At 55.0% G+C, this 16,623-nt stretch overlaps 2 protein-coding genes across 4 annotated transcripts in view; both read right to left on the bottom strand.

The window, feature by feature from the left end:
- Positions 1–3,824, bottom strand: part of ppp1r35 (protein phosphatase 1, regulatory subunit 35) — a 12,379-nt gene extending 8,555 nt beyond the window's left edge. Inside the window, exons 1-3 of one of the 2 annotated variants that reach the window (XM_070863495.1) lie at positions 3,136–3,824; positions 2,131–2,408; positions 988–1,414 (exon numbers count right to left, since the gene is read on the bottom strand). In XM_070863495.1, coding sequence (XP_070719596.1) covers positions 988–1,414; positions 2,131–2,373 — 670 coding nt within the window. In that variant the 5' untranslated portion in view covers positions 2,374–2,408; positions 3,136–3,824. The remainder of the gene's footprint in view (positions 1–987; positions 1,415–2,130; positions 2,409–3,135) is intronic. The other variant, XM_070863494.1, reaches the window with a different exon arrangement.
- An 11,582-nt stretch (positions 3,825–15,406) lies between these two features.
- Positions 15,407–16,623, bottom strand: part of LOC139232658 (polyamine-transporting ATPase 13A3-like) — a 113,047-nt gene continuing 111,830 nt past the window's right edge. For both annotated transcript variants that reach the window (XM_070863117.1, XM_070863118.1), the window contains exon 33: positions 15,407–15,617. In XM_070863117.1, coding sequence (XP_070719218.1) covers positions 15,444–15,617 — 174 coding nt within the window. In that variant the 3' untranslated portion in view covers positions 15,407–15,443. The remainder of the gene's footprint in view (positions 15,618–16,623) is intronic.

Here is a 16,623-nt window from a genome sequence, read left to right as displayed (position 1 = left end):
CTTCCCCTCCCCCAACTCTCTCTCTTCTCCTCCCCCCCAACTCTCTCTCTTCCCCTCCCCCCCAACTCTCACTCTTCCCCTCCCCCCAACTCTCACTCTTCCCCTCCCCCCAACTCTCACTCTTCCCTCCCCCCCAACTCACTCTCTTCCCCTCCCCCCCAACTCTCTCTCTTCCCCTCCCCCCCAACTCTCTCTCTTCCCCTCCCCCCCAACTCACTCTCTTCCCCTCCCCCCAACTCTCTCTCTTCCCCTCCCCCCCAACTCTCTCTCTCTTCCCCTCCCACCCCAACTCTCCCTCTCTTCCCCTCCCACCCCAACTCTCTCTCTTCCCCTCCCAACTCTCTCTCTCTTCCCCTCCCCCAACTCTCTCTCTCTCTCCCCCTCCCCCCAACTCTCTCTCTCTCTCCCCCTCCCCCAACTCTCTCCCTTCCCCTCCCCCAACTCTCTCCCTTCCCCTCCCCTTCCCCCCCCCAACTCTCTCTCTTCCCTCCACCCCCCAACTCTCTCTCTTCCCCTCCCCTTCCCCCCTCCCAACTCTCTCCCCCCCCCCAACTCTCGCCCTTCCCCTCCCCCAACTCTCTCCCTTCCCCTCCCCAACTCTCTCCCCTTCCCCCCCAACTCTCTCTCTTCCCTCCACCCCCCAACTCTCTCTCTTCCCCTCCCCTTCCCCCCTCCCAACTCTCTCTTCCCCCCTCCCAACTCTCTCTCCCCCCCCAACACTCTCTCCCCCCCCCAACACTCTCTCCCCCTCCACCCCAACACTCTCCCCCCCCCCAACTCTCTCTCTTCCCCTCCCTCCCCCCCCCAACTCTCTCTCTTCCCCTCCCTCCCCCCCCCCCCCAACTCTCTCTCTTCCCCTTCCCCCCCCCCCAAACTCTCTCTCTCTCTCTCTCTCTCTCTCTCTTCCCCTCCCTCCCCCCCCCACTCCATCAGTTCGGCGTTTAGTGAGCTATGCCGCATGGACCCCCAACCCATTAGCTCTTTTACCTTCCGCCACTTTCCCCTCAACACATTGCCGCGTCAGCGATGACCTCTTCAGCCGCTCTGCGGCCGCTCTTTTCGGGTCGAAGCCGGCTTCCTTCAGCTGCTGCAGCTCCTGGCCCAGCGCCAGGGTGGTGTTGTACTCAGGGGTGGCCAGGCCTCGATCCCCGTGGTCCTCGGCGCCCCCCAGCAGCCCTCCCTGCCACGGGGGTTTGACCGGCTCGTTCCTCCGCGATTCGCCACAGGCCAGCGGCCCTTTGCCGTGGCGGTCGCTGGAGAAAACGGAGGACGGGTTGGTTAGAGGCCGGGCGTTGGATGCACCCACTTCGGGATCCACTGGGTTTACCGGGCTCGTGCCTGCCTCCCCGCTGCCCGAGTCCCAGGGGATTGATGCTTCCTTGCCGCAGCTCTCAGAGCCGGTGTCAAAGCGAACCTGCAACCGAAAGCAAAATGGATTTTAAAAATCGGACATTTCGCAAAACGCCCAGGGGCCGACTCTCCGAACGCACACCCCGGGCCCAGGTCCTCGCCTAGTGGCACACGTAACCGGGAGATTGTGGGCGCCCGTTCCACGTTGCCCGCCCACTGCAGTGAATGAAATCGGAGGGAACACGGCCATAGTCTCTTGGTATGCACTGCTGGCAGGTGGCACTCCATGCTGGGAACCCCCATTCCGAAAATCAGATTTAGAGGTCATTTTTTACTGCGGCGTTATTAATCTCTTACGGGGCGCCTACCCCACCATTCAATAAGGTCATGGCTGATCTTCAAACTCAACTTCACTTAACCGGCCGATCCCCATATCCCTCGATTCCATTAGCGTCCAAAAATCTATCCATCTCTGTGGGAGGGGGTTCTCCCGGAGTGTGTTAATATTTGGTGGGGGGGGGTCTCCTGGAGTGTGTTAATATTTGGTGAGGATGGGGGGGGTCTCCTGGAGCGTGTTAATATTTGGTGAGGATGGGGGGGGGGGGGGAGTCTCCTGGAGTGTGTTAATATTTGGTGAGGGGGGTCTTCTGCAGCATGTTAATATTTGGTGGGGAGGGGGGGGGGTCTCCGGAGTGTGTTAATATTTTCCAGGGGTGGAGTGGGGTTCACCAGGAGTGCGTTAATATTTGCCAGGGGGTGGGGTGAGATGGTTCTAGTTACCTGCCGACGTTGGACTCTCCCGCTAACCGCATCCCCGTCTGACCCTTCCCGCTTTTTCAGGATTCCTGTGGATTTGCTGATCTTGTCTGGCGTCAGCGACACGTCCAGGTCCGAAAGGGTGTCCATCTGGGCTGGCCCCACGAGCAGGGGCCTGGGGGCTGCCCGAACGGGGAGGCTGTCTTCATCCGTGTAGTTGTGAGGGGCGTACATCTTTGATGAGAAGGCGACTGTGTTGATCGTCATCTTCAGCAATTGTGAGGAACAAGCGCCCACCTACACTGAAAGAAAAGACTTGTATTTATATAGCGCCGTTCACGATCACCGGACGCCCCAAAGTGCTTTACAGCCAATGAGCTACTTTTTTTGATGTGTAGTTAATGGAGGAAACGCGGCAGCCAATTTGCGCACAGCAAGCTCCCACAGACAGCAATGTGATAATGACCCAGATAATCTGTTTTTTTATGTTGATTGAGGGATAAATATTGGCCCCAGGACACCGGGGAGAACTCCCCTGCTCTTCTTCGAAATAGTGGCCGCGGGATCTTTTACGTCCACCTGAGAGAGCAGACGGGGCCTCGGTTTAACGTCTCATCCGAAAGACGGCCCCTCCGACAGTGCAGCGCTCCCTCAGTACTGCCCCTCCGACAGTGCAGCGCTCCCTCAGCACTGCCCCTCCGACAGTGCGGCACTCCCTCAATACTGCCCCTCCGACAGTGCGGCACTCCCTCAGTACTGCCCCTCCGACAGTGCGGCACTCCCTCAGTACTGCCCCTCTGACAGTGCGGCACTCCCTCAGTACTGCCCCTCCGACAGTGAGGCGCTCCCTCAGCACTGCCCCTCCGACAGTGAGGCGCTCCCTCAGCACTGCCCCTCCGACAGTGCGGCGCTCCCTCAGTACTGCCCCTCCGACAGTGCGGCGCTCCCTCAGTACTGCCCCTCCGACAGTGCGGCGCTCCCTCAGTACTGCCCCTCCGACAGTGAGGCGCTCCCTCCCGGTGTCTTTACCTGACTCCCTCAACTCAATCCACCATCTTCCGCTCCCGCCGCCATCTTGTCTCCCCTGGTTACCGACCCGACCTCTCACCTCTGCCCTCTAACCCCAGGCTAAACGGAGGCCAAAATTAAACTGTATTTTTTTTTTAACCACTGACATCCCCACCCCTCGATATATTTCCACTTTACCGGAATCATTCACTTCTTTTTTTTTTCTAAAGGAGGAATTCAAGCCGAGGAACGGTTGCCCTTGTATCCACGGCAACGACCTCATCTGCCGCTCCCGGATGTGAGGTCATTCCCAGACGCGGGATCGCCGTCAGGATGATTGGCAGCGACAGCAGCCAATCAGCGCGCGCTGCCGCCCTGAGCAGCAGACATGGGTGCTGGGGTATCGCCTCAGTCAGACCTGCATTGATATAGTGACTGCCACCTCCTCAGGACCGTCCCAAAGCACTTTGCAGCCAATGAAGCACTGTTTTTTGGTGTGAAGTGTCACCGTTGTGGTGCAGGGAAGCTTGGCAGCCAATTTGCGCACAGCAAGCTCCCACTCACAGCAATGTGATAAATATATGAATAAAGGCTTCTCTCTTCTGCCCGTTCCATTCGTCACAGTGATATCGCTGACCCATACAGAGCAGAATGTCCCACATTCAATGCACTCACCCCTCCAGGGTAACAAACTATTCTCGGTGTTTACAAATCCCTCCATGGCCCTCGTCCCCTCCCTATCTCTGTAATCTCCTCCAGCCCCACAACCCCCCCCCCCCCCCGAGATGTCTGCGCTCCTCTAATTCTGCCCTCTTGAGCATCCCTGATTTCCATCGTTCAACCATCGGCGGCTGTGCCTTCTGTTGCCTGGGCCCCAAGCTCTGGAACCCCCTGCCTAAACCTCCCCTCCTCTCTGTCCTCCTTCAAGACGTTCCTTAAAACCTACTACTTTGAACAAGCTTTTGGTCACCTGCCCTAATTTCTCCTTACGTGGCTCGGTGTTACATTTTTTGTCTTTTAATATTCCTGTGAAGCGCCTTGGGACGTTTTACTATGTTAAAGACGCTATATAAATACAAGTTTTTGTTGCTGGGGTCGGGTGAGATGGTGTGATGGTTTCCAGTGTCGAATAGTATTGTCAGTTGATGGTCCGGGCTCACGCGTAAAGTATGGCACAAATTAGGCAAAGGCTGCTTTGAGGGCATCCAATCCTCTAACGGCGGACCAATATCCTGTTCGGGGATGGTACTGTTGTAGTTAACGACACTGGATTAGCAACCCAAGTGTTGGGCATTCAACAACTCTGGTGATCTGTGGGCTGCCAAGGAAGCGCATTGGGTAGCACTCTCGCCTCGGAGTTAGAAGGTTGAGAACAAAGTTGTAATGTAGGAAACACGGCAGCCAATTTGCACACAGCAAGCTCCCATAAACAGCGATGTGATAATGACCCAGTCTGTTTTTGTGATATTGGTTGATGGGACAAATATCGGCCCCAGGACACCGGGGATAACTCCCCTGTACTTCTTTGAAATAGTTGCCACAGGATCTTTTACGTCCACCTGAGAGAGTAGACAGGGCCTCGGTTTAACGTCTCATCTGAAAGATGGCACCTCCGACAGTGCGGCGCTCCCTCAGCATTGCACCTCCGGCAGTGCGGCGCTCCCTCAGCACTGCCCCTCCGACAGTGCGGCACTCCCTCAGCACTGCCCCTCCGACAGTGCGGCACTCCCTCAGCACTGCCCCTCCGACAGTGCGGCGCTCCCTCAGCACTGCCCTGGAAGTGTCGGCCTGGATTTATGTGTTCGAGTCTCCGACGTGGGACTCGAACCCAGGACCTTCTGACTCAGAGATGAGAGTGCTACCCACTGAGCCACACCTTAATCCACCCGCCCAGAAAGAGCCTGATCTTTTCTTTGCCCCAAAACACAATTCAACTGTTTCTTAAACGATTCTGCATATGTGTGCCTGCACAACACTACCCTACTTGGAACCCATTCCATGTATTGACCACCCTGCGTGGAACTTGTGGTCCGACATGTATCTGTCGCGCGTTTGAACCCGTTCCCCCAATGGGAACGTCCCAAGGTGGAACATTCCAGAATTAAAAATTCAGCCTTACAAACAACGTTCACGTTAATTTTTTCATGGCGCGCTGCCCCTTTAAGGGGCTGAGCTGTCCATCCAAAATATTGCGCATGCGCAGTTTTCCCCGGAGGGCCAGCGAGATGCACGGCCACTTAAAGGGAACTTGGCTTGCAAAGTGGTTCGGTATAGCCTACTGCTACTCCCTACTGCCCACCTCGCTTAGCGTTACCCGAGGATGCAGGGGGCAAAGAATTTCACTTGCCCCCTGCCCTCCCCCCCCCCCCCCCCCAGCCACCCATTTTCTTGGGCTGCAACAAGGCCGATTCTGCCCAGTATGGAGATAATTGGCTAATTACGCCTGTCAATCACCCCTGGAGACCCCATTGCTGTCAGTGACTGGGATTAGTTTTAGGCACAGAAACATAGAAAAATTAGGTGCAGGAGCGGGCCATTCGGCCCTTCAATATGATCATGGCTGATCCTTCACCTCAGTACCCCACTCCCGCCTTCTCTCCATACCCCCTGATCCCCTTAGCCGTAAGGGCCACATCTAACTCCCTCTTGAGTAGAGAGCTAGGGTCTTTTTTTTATTTTGGAACAGCATAGAGTTCGAGTAGTTATGATTGCAGTCTTTAAGGTTATAAAAGGATTAGATTCTGTCCACGTGGATGGGATATTTGAGCTTTTCAGTTAGGGATATCCAGTGGACTCGAGCACAAGTTGCGAAAGTGTACAACCAGGTTAGATGCTGGGGGGGCACTTCTTTTCACAGATAGAGGTCGATCCCTGGAATAAGTTGTATTTGCAGTAACTGGAAGGGAGGTGGATGAGTTCCTACGAGTGGTAACCATCGCTACATATAGAAGGTAAGTGAGTTGTTGGAGCTTAGTGTCGGCAGTCATTGTGATCTGCGGAGCTTGCTTGATTCAGTGTAGTACTGCAGAGGGATCTGCGAGAGTTACTTTCTTAAATTGACCGAAGACTTTCTGTTTTTTGCCTTTCCCAGGATATTGCGTGGGAGGGTGGGGGGGCATTGTGTGGAGGGTGTGGGAGGGAGGTGTAGCGCAACGGTGTCTAAGTTACAGTGACTTGAGGTGTCTACTGTACAGGGTACACTATGCTGGGACACAACTCTCAGAGACACAGCCTGCAGGACAAAGTTGGGAATGTATCACATGGGGAAAACGACCAATCACAGGTAAGTACAAGTAGCAGGTTGGTTTAAAAAAAACATTCAAAATTAAAGTGTTTTTAAGATGACAACAAAACGTGACACCGAAGGAATGACTGATAAGCATGACAGACACACTTAATGTGGTCTAAAAGCAAGACAAATATCATAACACACAGAAAGTAAGCACATAAAGCAAGTGTGTGCTAGATGCAAGAATTAATATGTTATACATATATCAGATTTATGATAAATATCCAAGACTTGCAGTATAATTTCTGTTTGTTTGCATTTACAACAGTTAGGTAAAAAGCATAATCATGTTTTCCGATGCAAACTTTAATCTTAAATTGAGATAAGAGTGCAGCTTTTACAGCGCACTTGCCTGATATTGCACTGGAAGTTTAAATGCTGCACACATCAGCCTTTTGAAAATCATTACCAATGAGCAAGTAAAAAAACTCAAAGCAAGTTGGGCTTGTCACTACGTGCATAATCTATACTTTTCTTTTCCTTGATTTAGAAACCAAAAGAGGTATATTTTCTTTCATTTGCTAATGTTAGTGAAAAGGTTGGCATGAATGTAAAGGGGACATTAACAAAGGAAAATATACCCCAATGTTGGCAATTTTTATAAACTCACAGTTCATTAAGTGACCCATACAGTACAAAATTGCTGACTTGCCTCTATGTTCTGCATAATTTGATAAAGATGAGAACATTCATGAATAATCATACTGGTATTAATTAAAGCATTACAGTATTAACAGTCGGGTTTATCGCTTATACGTTGTATGCTACATAGCAATCAGTGTACTTCAAAGTAATTCATTGTGACATGTTCGGGGATGTTTCTGGGAGAATGTGCATTATGTAACGATCCTCCACTCGTTGCATTCTGGGAAATAAAAAAAACTTACATTTATATAGCGCCTTTCACGACCACCGGACGTCTCAAAGTGCTTTACAGCCAATGAAGTACTTAAAAAAAAATAAAGTGTAGTCACTGTTGTAGTAATCCTGGTTTATCAGCAGAAGTTTTTGCAGCTTTGCTCATGAGTTCTTTTTACTGTAGTGCATCGGGACTGTTTAAATAGACTCTGTTTGTTGTCGTGCACAGAGACTCTGTTTAAATAGACTCTGTTTGTTGTCATGCACAGAGACTCTGTTTAAATAGACTCTGTTTGTTGTCGTGCACAGAGACTCTGTTTAAATAGACTCTGTTTGTTGTCGTGCACAGAGACTCTGTTTAAATAGACTCTGTTTGTTGTCGTGCACAGAGACTCTGTTTAAATAGACTCTGTTTGTTGTCGTGCACAGAGACTCTGTTTAAATAGACTCTGTTTGTTGTCGTGCACAGAGACTCTGTTTAAATAGACTCTGTTTGTTGTCGTGCACAGAGACTCTGTTTAAATAGACTGTTTCCTGTCTTGCGTAAACCCTGTTTTTAGACGCTACTGCCACGCGTAGACTGTTTAATTACTGATCAAATAAATTGGGGCTAACCCGACCTGCGTGAGAACACCTCCACGGGTCGGGGCTATAAAGAGAGCTGGAGCAGCATGTCACTGCAGCTTCCAGAGCGAGCTAGTCCAGGGAAGCAACAGCTTCGAGGTAGGGCGACGTCATCTGTTTGGAGCGTGGGCATCGTTGGAACATCGGCAGGGCCCAGGTACAGCAGGGGAGCGGCGAGAGATCGTGGCCGAGAAGCGGCAAACGAGGGTATGGGGCCCAGAAGAGGCGAGGGGCCCAGGGGCAGCACGGGCCCAGCCCACACTGTGCGATATGTGCGCGCACTAGGTCCGTGCAGCAGAGCTGGTCTCCAGTCGCCCTGGTTAACCCTTGCCACTGGACCAAGACCTCGCTCTGTCAAGCCCCGTGTGGTGGCTGGTGTGCAACGGCCACCCCACGTTAAAAAAATCCACCCACAGGCATCTTCCACCCCCCTCAACTGGAGTTCAGGACCTGGAACATCGGGTCCTTCATTGAAACATCTGTGAACTCTTGTGGAAGCAAGTCATCCTCGCTCGAGGGACCGCCTATGATGATGATGTTTAAATACTGTTTGCTGTCCTGCATAACTTTAAATAGATTCTGTTTGCGGTCGTGCGTACTCTATTTAAATAGACTCTGCTGCAAGTCCCGTTCCGTCTCCAACTCATTGGCTGACACAGTGGTGTCGGTAGCCCCTCCGATTTTCCTGCGCATTTCTTGAAGTGTCGCACTATCAGCGCTAATTCCGATTCAACTAAATCGGGGGGGGGGGGGGGGGTGAGGAATACCTCAAAGTTCAACTGGTTTCTCAAAACCGACTGGGAAAGCGGCACATGAAAGACACCTGCAGAGTTTTCACGGGAAAGTCATTCCTCCTAGTCACCGACAGCCACTGTTATTCAATTCCAGAAGTAGATGAGGCAGAAAGGAATAGAAGGATGTGCTGATGGTGTGAGATGAAGAGGGGTGTGAGGAGGCTCGTGTGGAGCATAAACACCGGCATGGACCAGTTGGGCCGAATGGTCTGTTTCTGTGCTGTAACATTCAATGTAATTCTATGAGGCAACAAGTGCCTTCTTAAAAAAAGTTGCCAGTCCTGAACATAGGCTTCCAAATCGTCAGGGCAGGTTGAGAAAGCAGGTTAAAAAAGCATCTGGGAACGTGGGTTTCATAAATAGAGGCACAGAGTATAAAAGCAAGGCAGTGATGATGAACCTGTATAAAACACTGGTTCGGCCCCAACTGGAGCATTGTGTCCAATTCTGGGCCCCGCACTTTAGGCAGGATGGGAAGGCCTTAGAGAGTGTGCGGAGGAGATTGACCAGGATGGTTCCAGGGATGAGGGACTTCGGTTACGTGGGTAGACTGGAGAAGCTGGGGTTGTTCTCCTCGGAGCAGAGAAGGTTGAGAGGAGATTTGATCGAGGTGTTCGAAATCAGGAGGGGTCAGGACAGAGTAGACCGAGAGAAACTGTTCCCATTGGTGGAAGGGTCGGGAATCAGAGGGACACAGATTTAAGGAGATTGGCAGAAGAACCAAAGGCGACACGAGGATAAACCTTTTTACGCAGCGAGTGGTTAGGATCCGGAACGCGCTGCCCGAGAGGGCGGTGGAGGCAGACTCAATCGCGGCTTTCAAAAGGGAGTTGGGTAAGTACCTGAAGGAAAATAAATTAGCAGGGCTACGGGGAAAGGGCGGGGGGCGTGGGACTGGCTGAGGTGCTCTTGCAGAGAGCCGGCACGGGTTCGATGGGCCGACTGGCCTCCTTTCGCGCTGTGACCGCTCTGTGATTCTAAATTCGGGTGACATTTATGGTACTTCCCCCCCGCACTCTGAAATGGACTGTTCTGTTGATGACATCGGTTCACCCATCAGCCATTCACCTCACAGCATCTAGCGGAAGAGTTCACGTGAAAAGGGCCGACGGTACCATTTAATATCACTGACTCGGTTACAGCGAGAGGTTTAATTCTTCAACAGTTGCACCGCCTTTATCTCGTCCCTCGTTGATTTTCTCCCCTGTTCCTCTGTGTTCGCTGGTTCACACACGGACGCAGGTCAGGAGAGCCGGGTGGCCATGGGCTGGGAGAATGGGGCAAGTGACTGCTGATCAGGAATGGGCAGATACCTTACCGCCCCTCAACGTGTCCCTCCGCCCAGCTGACCCGACATAAATCCTGTCCATAATATTAAAAGTTTTGCCTCTGCACAAACTCCTTTCGCCTAATCACTGAAGACTTGGATTTATATAGCGCCTTTCATGACCACCGGACTTCCCAAAACGCTTTGCAGCCAATGAAGTACTTTTGGCGTATAGTCACTGTTGTAATGTGGGAAACGAGGCAGAATTTGCTCACAGCAAGCTCCCACAAACAGTAATGTGATAATGAGCAGATAATCTGTTCTTGTTATGTTGGTTGAGGGATAAATATTGGCCCCAGGGCAGCGGGGAGAACTCCCCCTGCTCTTCTTTGAAGTACTGCCATGGGATCTTTTACGGACATGCTGTGAAAATGGCTGCCCTGGTCCGCCCTTTGCCAATGATTGGTCCTCTTGGAGGATAAGCCACACCCTGAAGTTTCCCTGGAATGTGTAAGTGGAACCGCCCAACCCAAGGTCTCACTGACTTTGCAAGTTGTAACTCAATCCACTTTGACTTCCAGAAGCCACAGAGGACAGAGCTCCCCAGAAGCCAAAGTGCCTTACCCCAGTGCAAGTGCATCCCTCCCCCAGCCAAAGTCCCTCCTTACACCAGTGCAAGTATCCCCCTCCCTCCCACAACCATAGATGGAGCATTGTGTGCGGATTGTTAACAGGTTTATTGGGTATGAAGTGAATAGTGACAGTGTTGTGACTTCTGGATTTCATCCGCCCCAACGATGTCCCTTGTTGGGGGTTGGAAGAACGTGATCAGTCTTCCCCGAGTTCCCCCTCTCCCCTCCGATTCCCCCCAGCCCCCAACCTGTGTCTCTCCCGCCCCCGTCTCTCTTCCCCCCAGCCTTTCTCTCTCCCTCAGCCTCTCTCTCCTGCCCCCAGTCTCTCTCCCCCTCCCCCGGTCTCTCTCCCCCTCCTCCAGTCTCTCTCCCCCTCCCCTGGTCTCTCTCCCCCTCCCCTGGTCTCTCTCTCCCTCCACCAGTCTCTCTCTCCCCCTCAGTCTTTCTCTCCCTCTCCCTCCCCCAGTCTCTCTCTCCCCCTCAGTCTCTCTCTCTCTCTCTCTCTCCCCCTCCCTCTACCAGTCTCTCTCTCCCCCTCAGCCCCTCTCTCCCTCTCCCTCCCCCAGTCTCCCTCCCTCCCCCAATCTCTCTCTACCTCCACCAGTCTCTCCCTCCCCCTTAGTCGCTCTCTCCCTCTCCCTCCCCCAGTCTCTCTCTCCCCCTCAGTCTCTCTCTCCCTCTCCCTCCCCCAGTCTCTCTCTCCCTCCCCCAGTCTCTCTCTCCCTCTCCCTCCACCAGTCTCTCTCTCCCCCTCAGTCTCTCTCTCCCTCTCCCTCTCCCTCCACCAGTCTCTCTCTCCCCCTCAGCCTCTCTCTCCCTCTCCCTCCCCCAGTCTCTCTCTCCCCCTCAGCCGCTCTCCCTCCCCCAGTCTCCCTCTCCCTCTTCCACCCCGCCGCTTCTCTGCCCGACCGTTGCGGCTCTCGGCCGCGTGGAATGAGAGCGGCACCGCACTTACGGTTCGGGCGGGAGGGATTGGGGTGGGGGGGGCAGTGCTTAATAGATGCATGCGCAGAAAAAACCAGTACAAATAGTTACCCCCATCTTTTACGTCCACCTGAGAGGGCAGACGGGGCCTCGGTTTAACGTCTCATCCAAAAGACGGCACCTCCGACAGTGCGGGGCTCCCTCAGCACTGCACTGGGAGCGTCAGCCTGGACTTGTGTGCTCAGGTCCCTGGGGTGGGACTCGAACCCACAACCTTCTGACCCAGAGGCGAGAGAGAGTGCTGCCCACTGAGGTGCTATCACCGCCTTCCCGCCCACTCCCCCTTTCCCCCGCCCGAGCACTGCCAAGATTAACCATCCGTACTTCACGCAACCCCCCCCCACCCCCTCCGAGTGACCCGGAGCAGCGCTGAGGGGAGAAGATCGGAACGGGAGCAGGCCGTTCAGCCCCTCGGGCCTGTTCCGCCCCCCACAGCAGGCGGCGAGATTTGCAAGAACTGTGCAAGCGGGGCAAATTTAATATAATTACTTTTATTGTGAATTTATATTAATTAAAATATTCAATAGCATAGCCTCTTCAATATACTTTACGTCTTGAACCTCAAATGCAAGGTGCTGGCTTGGACGGGGTCGAGCTGGGAGCTGTGCGGACAAGGGAAACGTGTCTCTCAAGAGCAAAGGACTGCAATCCAGCAATGCGTGTTATTATATAAAAAGCATCCATCCCCACACGCGGCCCACCGCCCCAGAAAAAACTGTGCTGCAGGGGGCAATAAATAAATCTAAGTTATAGATCGCTGTTCGAATCCCATTTGCTTTGCGGACGGACAGCATCTCTCTCGCATCTCACTCACGCCCCAAGTCTCGCTGCCGTGAAGCCGCGACTCGTGTCGCTGTCTACGCGGACCCCCCCCCCCCCCTCCGCAAGCCTGTCTAATTGTTGCTTGGATTTCCAACCCCCCCCCCCCCCCCCTCCCCCCCCCGCAAAACCATTCAATCGGCCACTGTTGCAAAGATGCCACACCTACCCTGCCCCGTTGCCTCGCCCAAAGTGGCCATTCTTCCTGCCCGGTGAGCCTATTCAACCGCGGGAGGCAGCGCTTGACAAGCCTGTTGGCCCTGGCAATCCGCATTTTCCTGCGGAGGGGGTGGGGTTATTTTACAGTCTCCTCGTCCATGGCAGGGGGGAGGGGGTGGGGGTGGGGAGGGGGTGGGGAGGGGGGGGGGGGGGGAAACGACGTGACTCTGTATGCGGTTGCCGCAGAGGCTTCCCTGGTACAGAAGCGGGGCGGCGATCGACGAGCCGGATCGGCGAAAGGGGGTCGCAGGCCGGAGATGGGCCTTTGGGGGCTCTGAATGGCGCCGTCACCAACTCTGCCCACCGGGCGGGGCCACTGAGCGTGTTTCTCAATTCGGGGCCTTCCCCTCGCGGGTTGTGTGGGCTGCCCCTCAGCCAGGGGGACGATCTCAACCCACCTCCCTCAACAAACTCAAACCCCACCAACTGTGGAGGGGGAGGGGGGAGCCACACAAGTTGTGGGAAGCTGGAACTCGGAGCCTGGGGTCCCCGGCTTCCAGAGCTGTACCGACAGATTCCGTCCGGCGTTGCGGAGTCTGAACTCGCCGGCTAAACAAAGCTCTGCCCAATACTGATCTATTGTCGACAGAAATCGGTTCAAAAAGAAACCAATTAGCAAATGGGGGCTTTGGGGCAGGGAGGGAGGGGAGGTGGGTGTGATCGGGCTGAAAAAGGGGCAGAAATTCACCAAAGGTCAGCAGCTGAAAGGGAGACGGAGAGAGGGAGGGGAGAGAGAGAGGGAGCGGGCGAGGGGAGAGAGAGAGCGAGCGAGAGAGAGAGGGGAGAGAGAAAGACAAAGAGGAGAGAGAAAACGAGGGGAGTGAAAGAGGAGAGCGAAAGGGCAGGGAGAAAGGGGAGAGGGAGAGAGGAGCGGGGGTTAGAAGAGGAGAGGGGGAAAGACAGTGAGAGAAGAGAGGAGAGACAGAGAGAGATGCGAAGAGAGCGGGGGAGAGAGAGAGAAGGGGAAGAGAGGAGAGGGGGAAGAGAGCAGAGGGGGGGGAGAGAGAGAGGGGAGAGGGAGTAAGAAAGGGAGAGAGCGAGTGGGAGAGCATGTGAGAAAGAGGTGGAGAGAGAGAGAGAGAAAGTGAGTGGGGGAGAGAGAGAGAGAGGGGAGAGAGTGAGGGAAAAAGAGAGAAGAGAGAGAGAGTGAGGGTAAGAGAGAGGAGAGAGAGGGGGGGGAGAGAGAGAGCGAGTGAGGGAGAGAGTGAGGGAGTGAGTGAGGGAGAGAGTGAGGGAGTGAGAGAGAGAGGGAGAGAGAGAGGGAGGGGGGAAGAGGTGCTAAAATTTGGCCAGCAATCTTTGAACAGAACGGGCCCAGAACTTTCCCTCAGATGCATTTTCAATTTTTTGTTTTAGATTTCTGGGTTCTCTTTTTAAAAAAAAAAGTGTTTCTCCGGCCTTGTTAGGACGTGGGAGCTGGGACACCCGAGACTGCGGGGGGCAGAGTAAGCTGCGGGAGTGTACCCTGGGGGAGGTGGCGACCCCTGGGGGAGGTGGTGACCCCTGGGAGGTCGCGGCCCCCGACCTGACTTGCACTGCCGGAGGCTTCGAGGAATAAAACGATTCCCGTCCCTCCCGGGATTATTATTATTACTTTTTTCTCTCTCAATGTGCTTTGATTTTTTTTTTCTACCCTTGCCAAGAGAAAAGGAGCAAAATTAATAAAAATTGCTGTGTTTTTAAAAAAGATAGTTCCCTCGCCCCCTCCCCTCTCCCACACACCCCGAGGGTCACTGTGGGTCCACAGTGGCTGCGGTGTTGGAAGACTGTCTGCATTCTCGCGGAAAACTATCCCTCCGGCAACCATTTCACGTCGCGAGGCCCGCCCAGTGCAGAGAGAGAGAAAGAGGAGAGAGAGAAAAAGAGGAGAGAGAAAGAGCGGAGGGAGAGGATAGGAAGGGCATGAGGGGAAGATAGAAGATAGACAGAGAGGAGAGAGAGATGCAGATAAAGATGGGGGAGAGAGAGATGTGGAGCGAGAGGGGCGGGAGAGAGACGGGTGGGGAGAGAGTGAGAGGGGAGGTGGGGAGAGAGTGAGAGGGGAGGTGGGGAGAGACAGAGAGAGGGGAGGGGGGAGATACAGAGAGAGGGGAGGATGGAGAGACAGAGAGAGGGGGGGGAGAGACAGAGAGAGAGGGGAGGGGGAGAGACAGAGAGAGGGGAGGGGGGAGAGACAGAGAGAGAGGGGAGGGGGGAGAGACAGAGAGAGAGGGGGAACGAGGAGAGAGAGGGGATGGGGGAGAGTGAGTAAGAGAGGGGGAAAGAAAGAGAGGGGAGGGGGGGGGAGAGACAGAGAGAGGGGAGGAGGGAGAGGGGAGTGGGGAGAGACAGAGAGACGAGGGGGGAGAGAGGGGAGGGGAGAGTGAGAGAGGGGAGGGGGGAGAGACAGAGAGGGGGGACAGAGAGAGAGGGAAGGGGAGAGTGAGTGAGAGAGGGACGGGGAGAGAGTGGGTGAGAGAGGGGAGAGGGGAGAGACAGAGTGGGGAGCGGCTGAGAGGGAGCGCTGGGTTTACCGTTTGAGGGTCGTCACGGGGGCTGGGGTTGGGGATCGAACCGTCGCCTCGTCCAGTCGCGAGAGATTCACCGGCCGACACTGCTGAACCGACGATGCGTCCCGGCGCCCGTTGGAAGCGTGAACATTGCCCCGGGCCACGCGCGCGACACGCAATACGGTCGCCGAGCACCGCGATCGTCCCGGGAAAAAGGTCTCCCCCCGGAAAGCTCGGAGGGACTGCTTTCCCCGTTGCCCGCCGTCGCCCCCCGCAGAACGGCCCCCGGCTTCCCCCCCCTCCCCCCCGCCCCCCCGAAGGCCTGTCGGAACCACCACGGCCGCCCCCGGTTAGTCATAGCTGCGTGGCGGAGTCTCCTCGGGCCTTGGTGCTGGTCTTGGGTCTGGGCGGCCAGTCTGGGTCCACCAACAGCTCTTGGGCCAGCCGCTTGTACTTGGCCTTGGGGGGCCGGCCTAGCCCACACCACAGTCGCCTCCCGCAGCTCACCGCCGTAGGGTCCGCGTCCAGCTACAGAGCGAGGGAGAGAGAGGCCAAGATTAGCAACACGTTCAAAAGACAGACTTGCATTTATATAGCGCCTTTCACGACCACCGGAAGTCCCAAAGCGCTTTACAGCCAATGAAGTACTTTTGGAGTGTAGTCACTGTTGTAATGTGGGAAACGGCAATTTGCGCACAGCAAGCTCCCACAAACAGCAATGTGATAATGATCCAGATCATCTGTTTTTAGTGATGTTGGTTGAGGGATAAATATTGGCCCCAGGACACCGGGGAGAACTCCCCTGCTCTTCTTCGAAATAGTGGCCGTGGGAACTTTTACGTCCACCTAAGAGAGCAGATGGGGCCTCGGTTTAATGTCTCATCCGAAAGACGGCACCTCTGACAGTGCAGCACTCCCTCAGCACTGCCCCTCCGACAGTGCGGCGCTCCCTCAGCACTGCCCCTCCGACAGTTCAACGCTCCCTCAGTACTGCCCCTCCGACAGTGCGGCGCTCCCTCAGTACTGCCCCTCCGACAGCGCGGGGCTCCCTCAGTACTGCCCCTCCGACAGTGCGGCGCTCCCTCAGTACTGCCCCTCCGACAGCGCGGGGCTCCCTCAGCACTCCCCCTCCGACAGTGCGGCGCTCCCTCAGTACTGCCCCTCCGACAGCGCGGGGCTCCCTCAGCACTCCCCCTCCGACAGAGCGGCGCTCCCTCAGTACTGCCCCTCCGACAGCGCGGGGCTCCCTCAGTACTGCCCCTCCGACAGCGCGGCGCTCCCTCAGCACTCCCCCTCCGACAGTGCGGAGCTCCCTCAGCACTGCACTGGGAGCGACAGCCTAGATTTTGTGCTCAAGTCCCTGGAGTGGGACTCGAACCCACAACCTTCTGACTCAGAGGCGAGAGAGAGCGAGAGCAACCCACCAAGCGACAGCTGACACCAGTGTAGGAAAACATCACGGAGTGATTCACAGGGGGAAAGGTTAGGGGAGGCGGCCGAGGGCTTGGTCAAACTGGGGGGATTTAAGGAGGGG

Source organism: Pristiophorus japonicus, chromosome 20 (assembly GCF_044704955.1).
Source record: "Pristiophorus japonicus isolate sPriJap1 chromosome 20, sPriJap1.hap1, whole genome shotgun sequence".
Lineage (NCBI taxonomy): Eukaryota > Metazoa > Chordata > Chondrichthyes > Pristiophoridae > Pristiophorus > Pristiophorus japonicus.
Note: the sequence above shows the minus strand (reverse complement) of the source record. Positions and strands in the feature narration are given on the sequence as shown.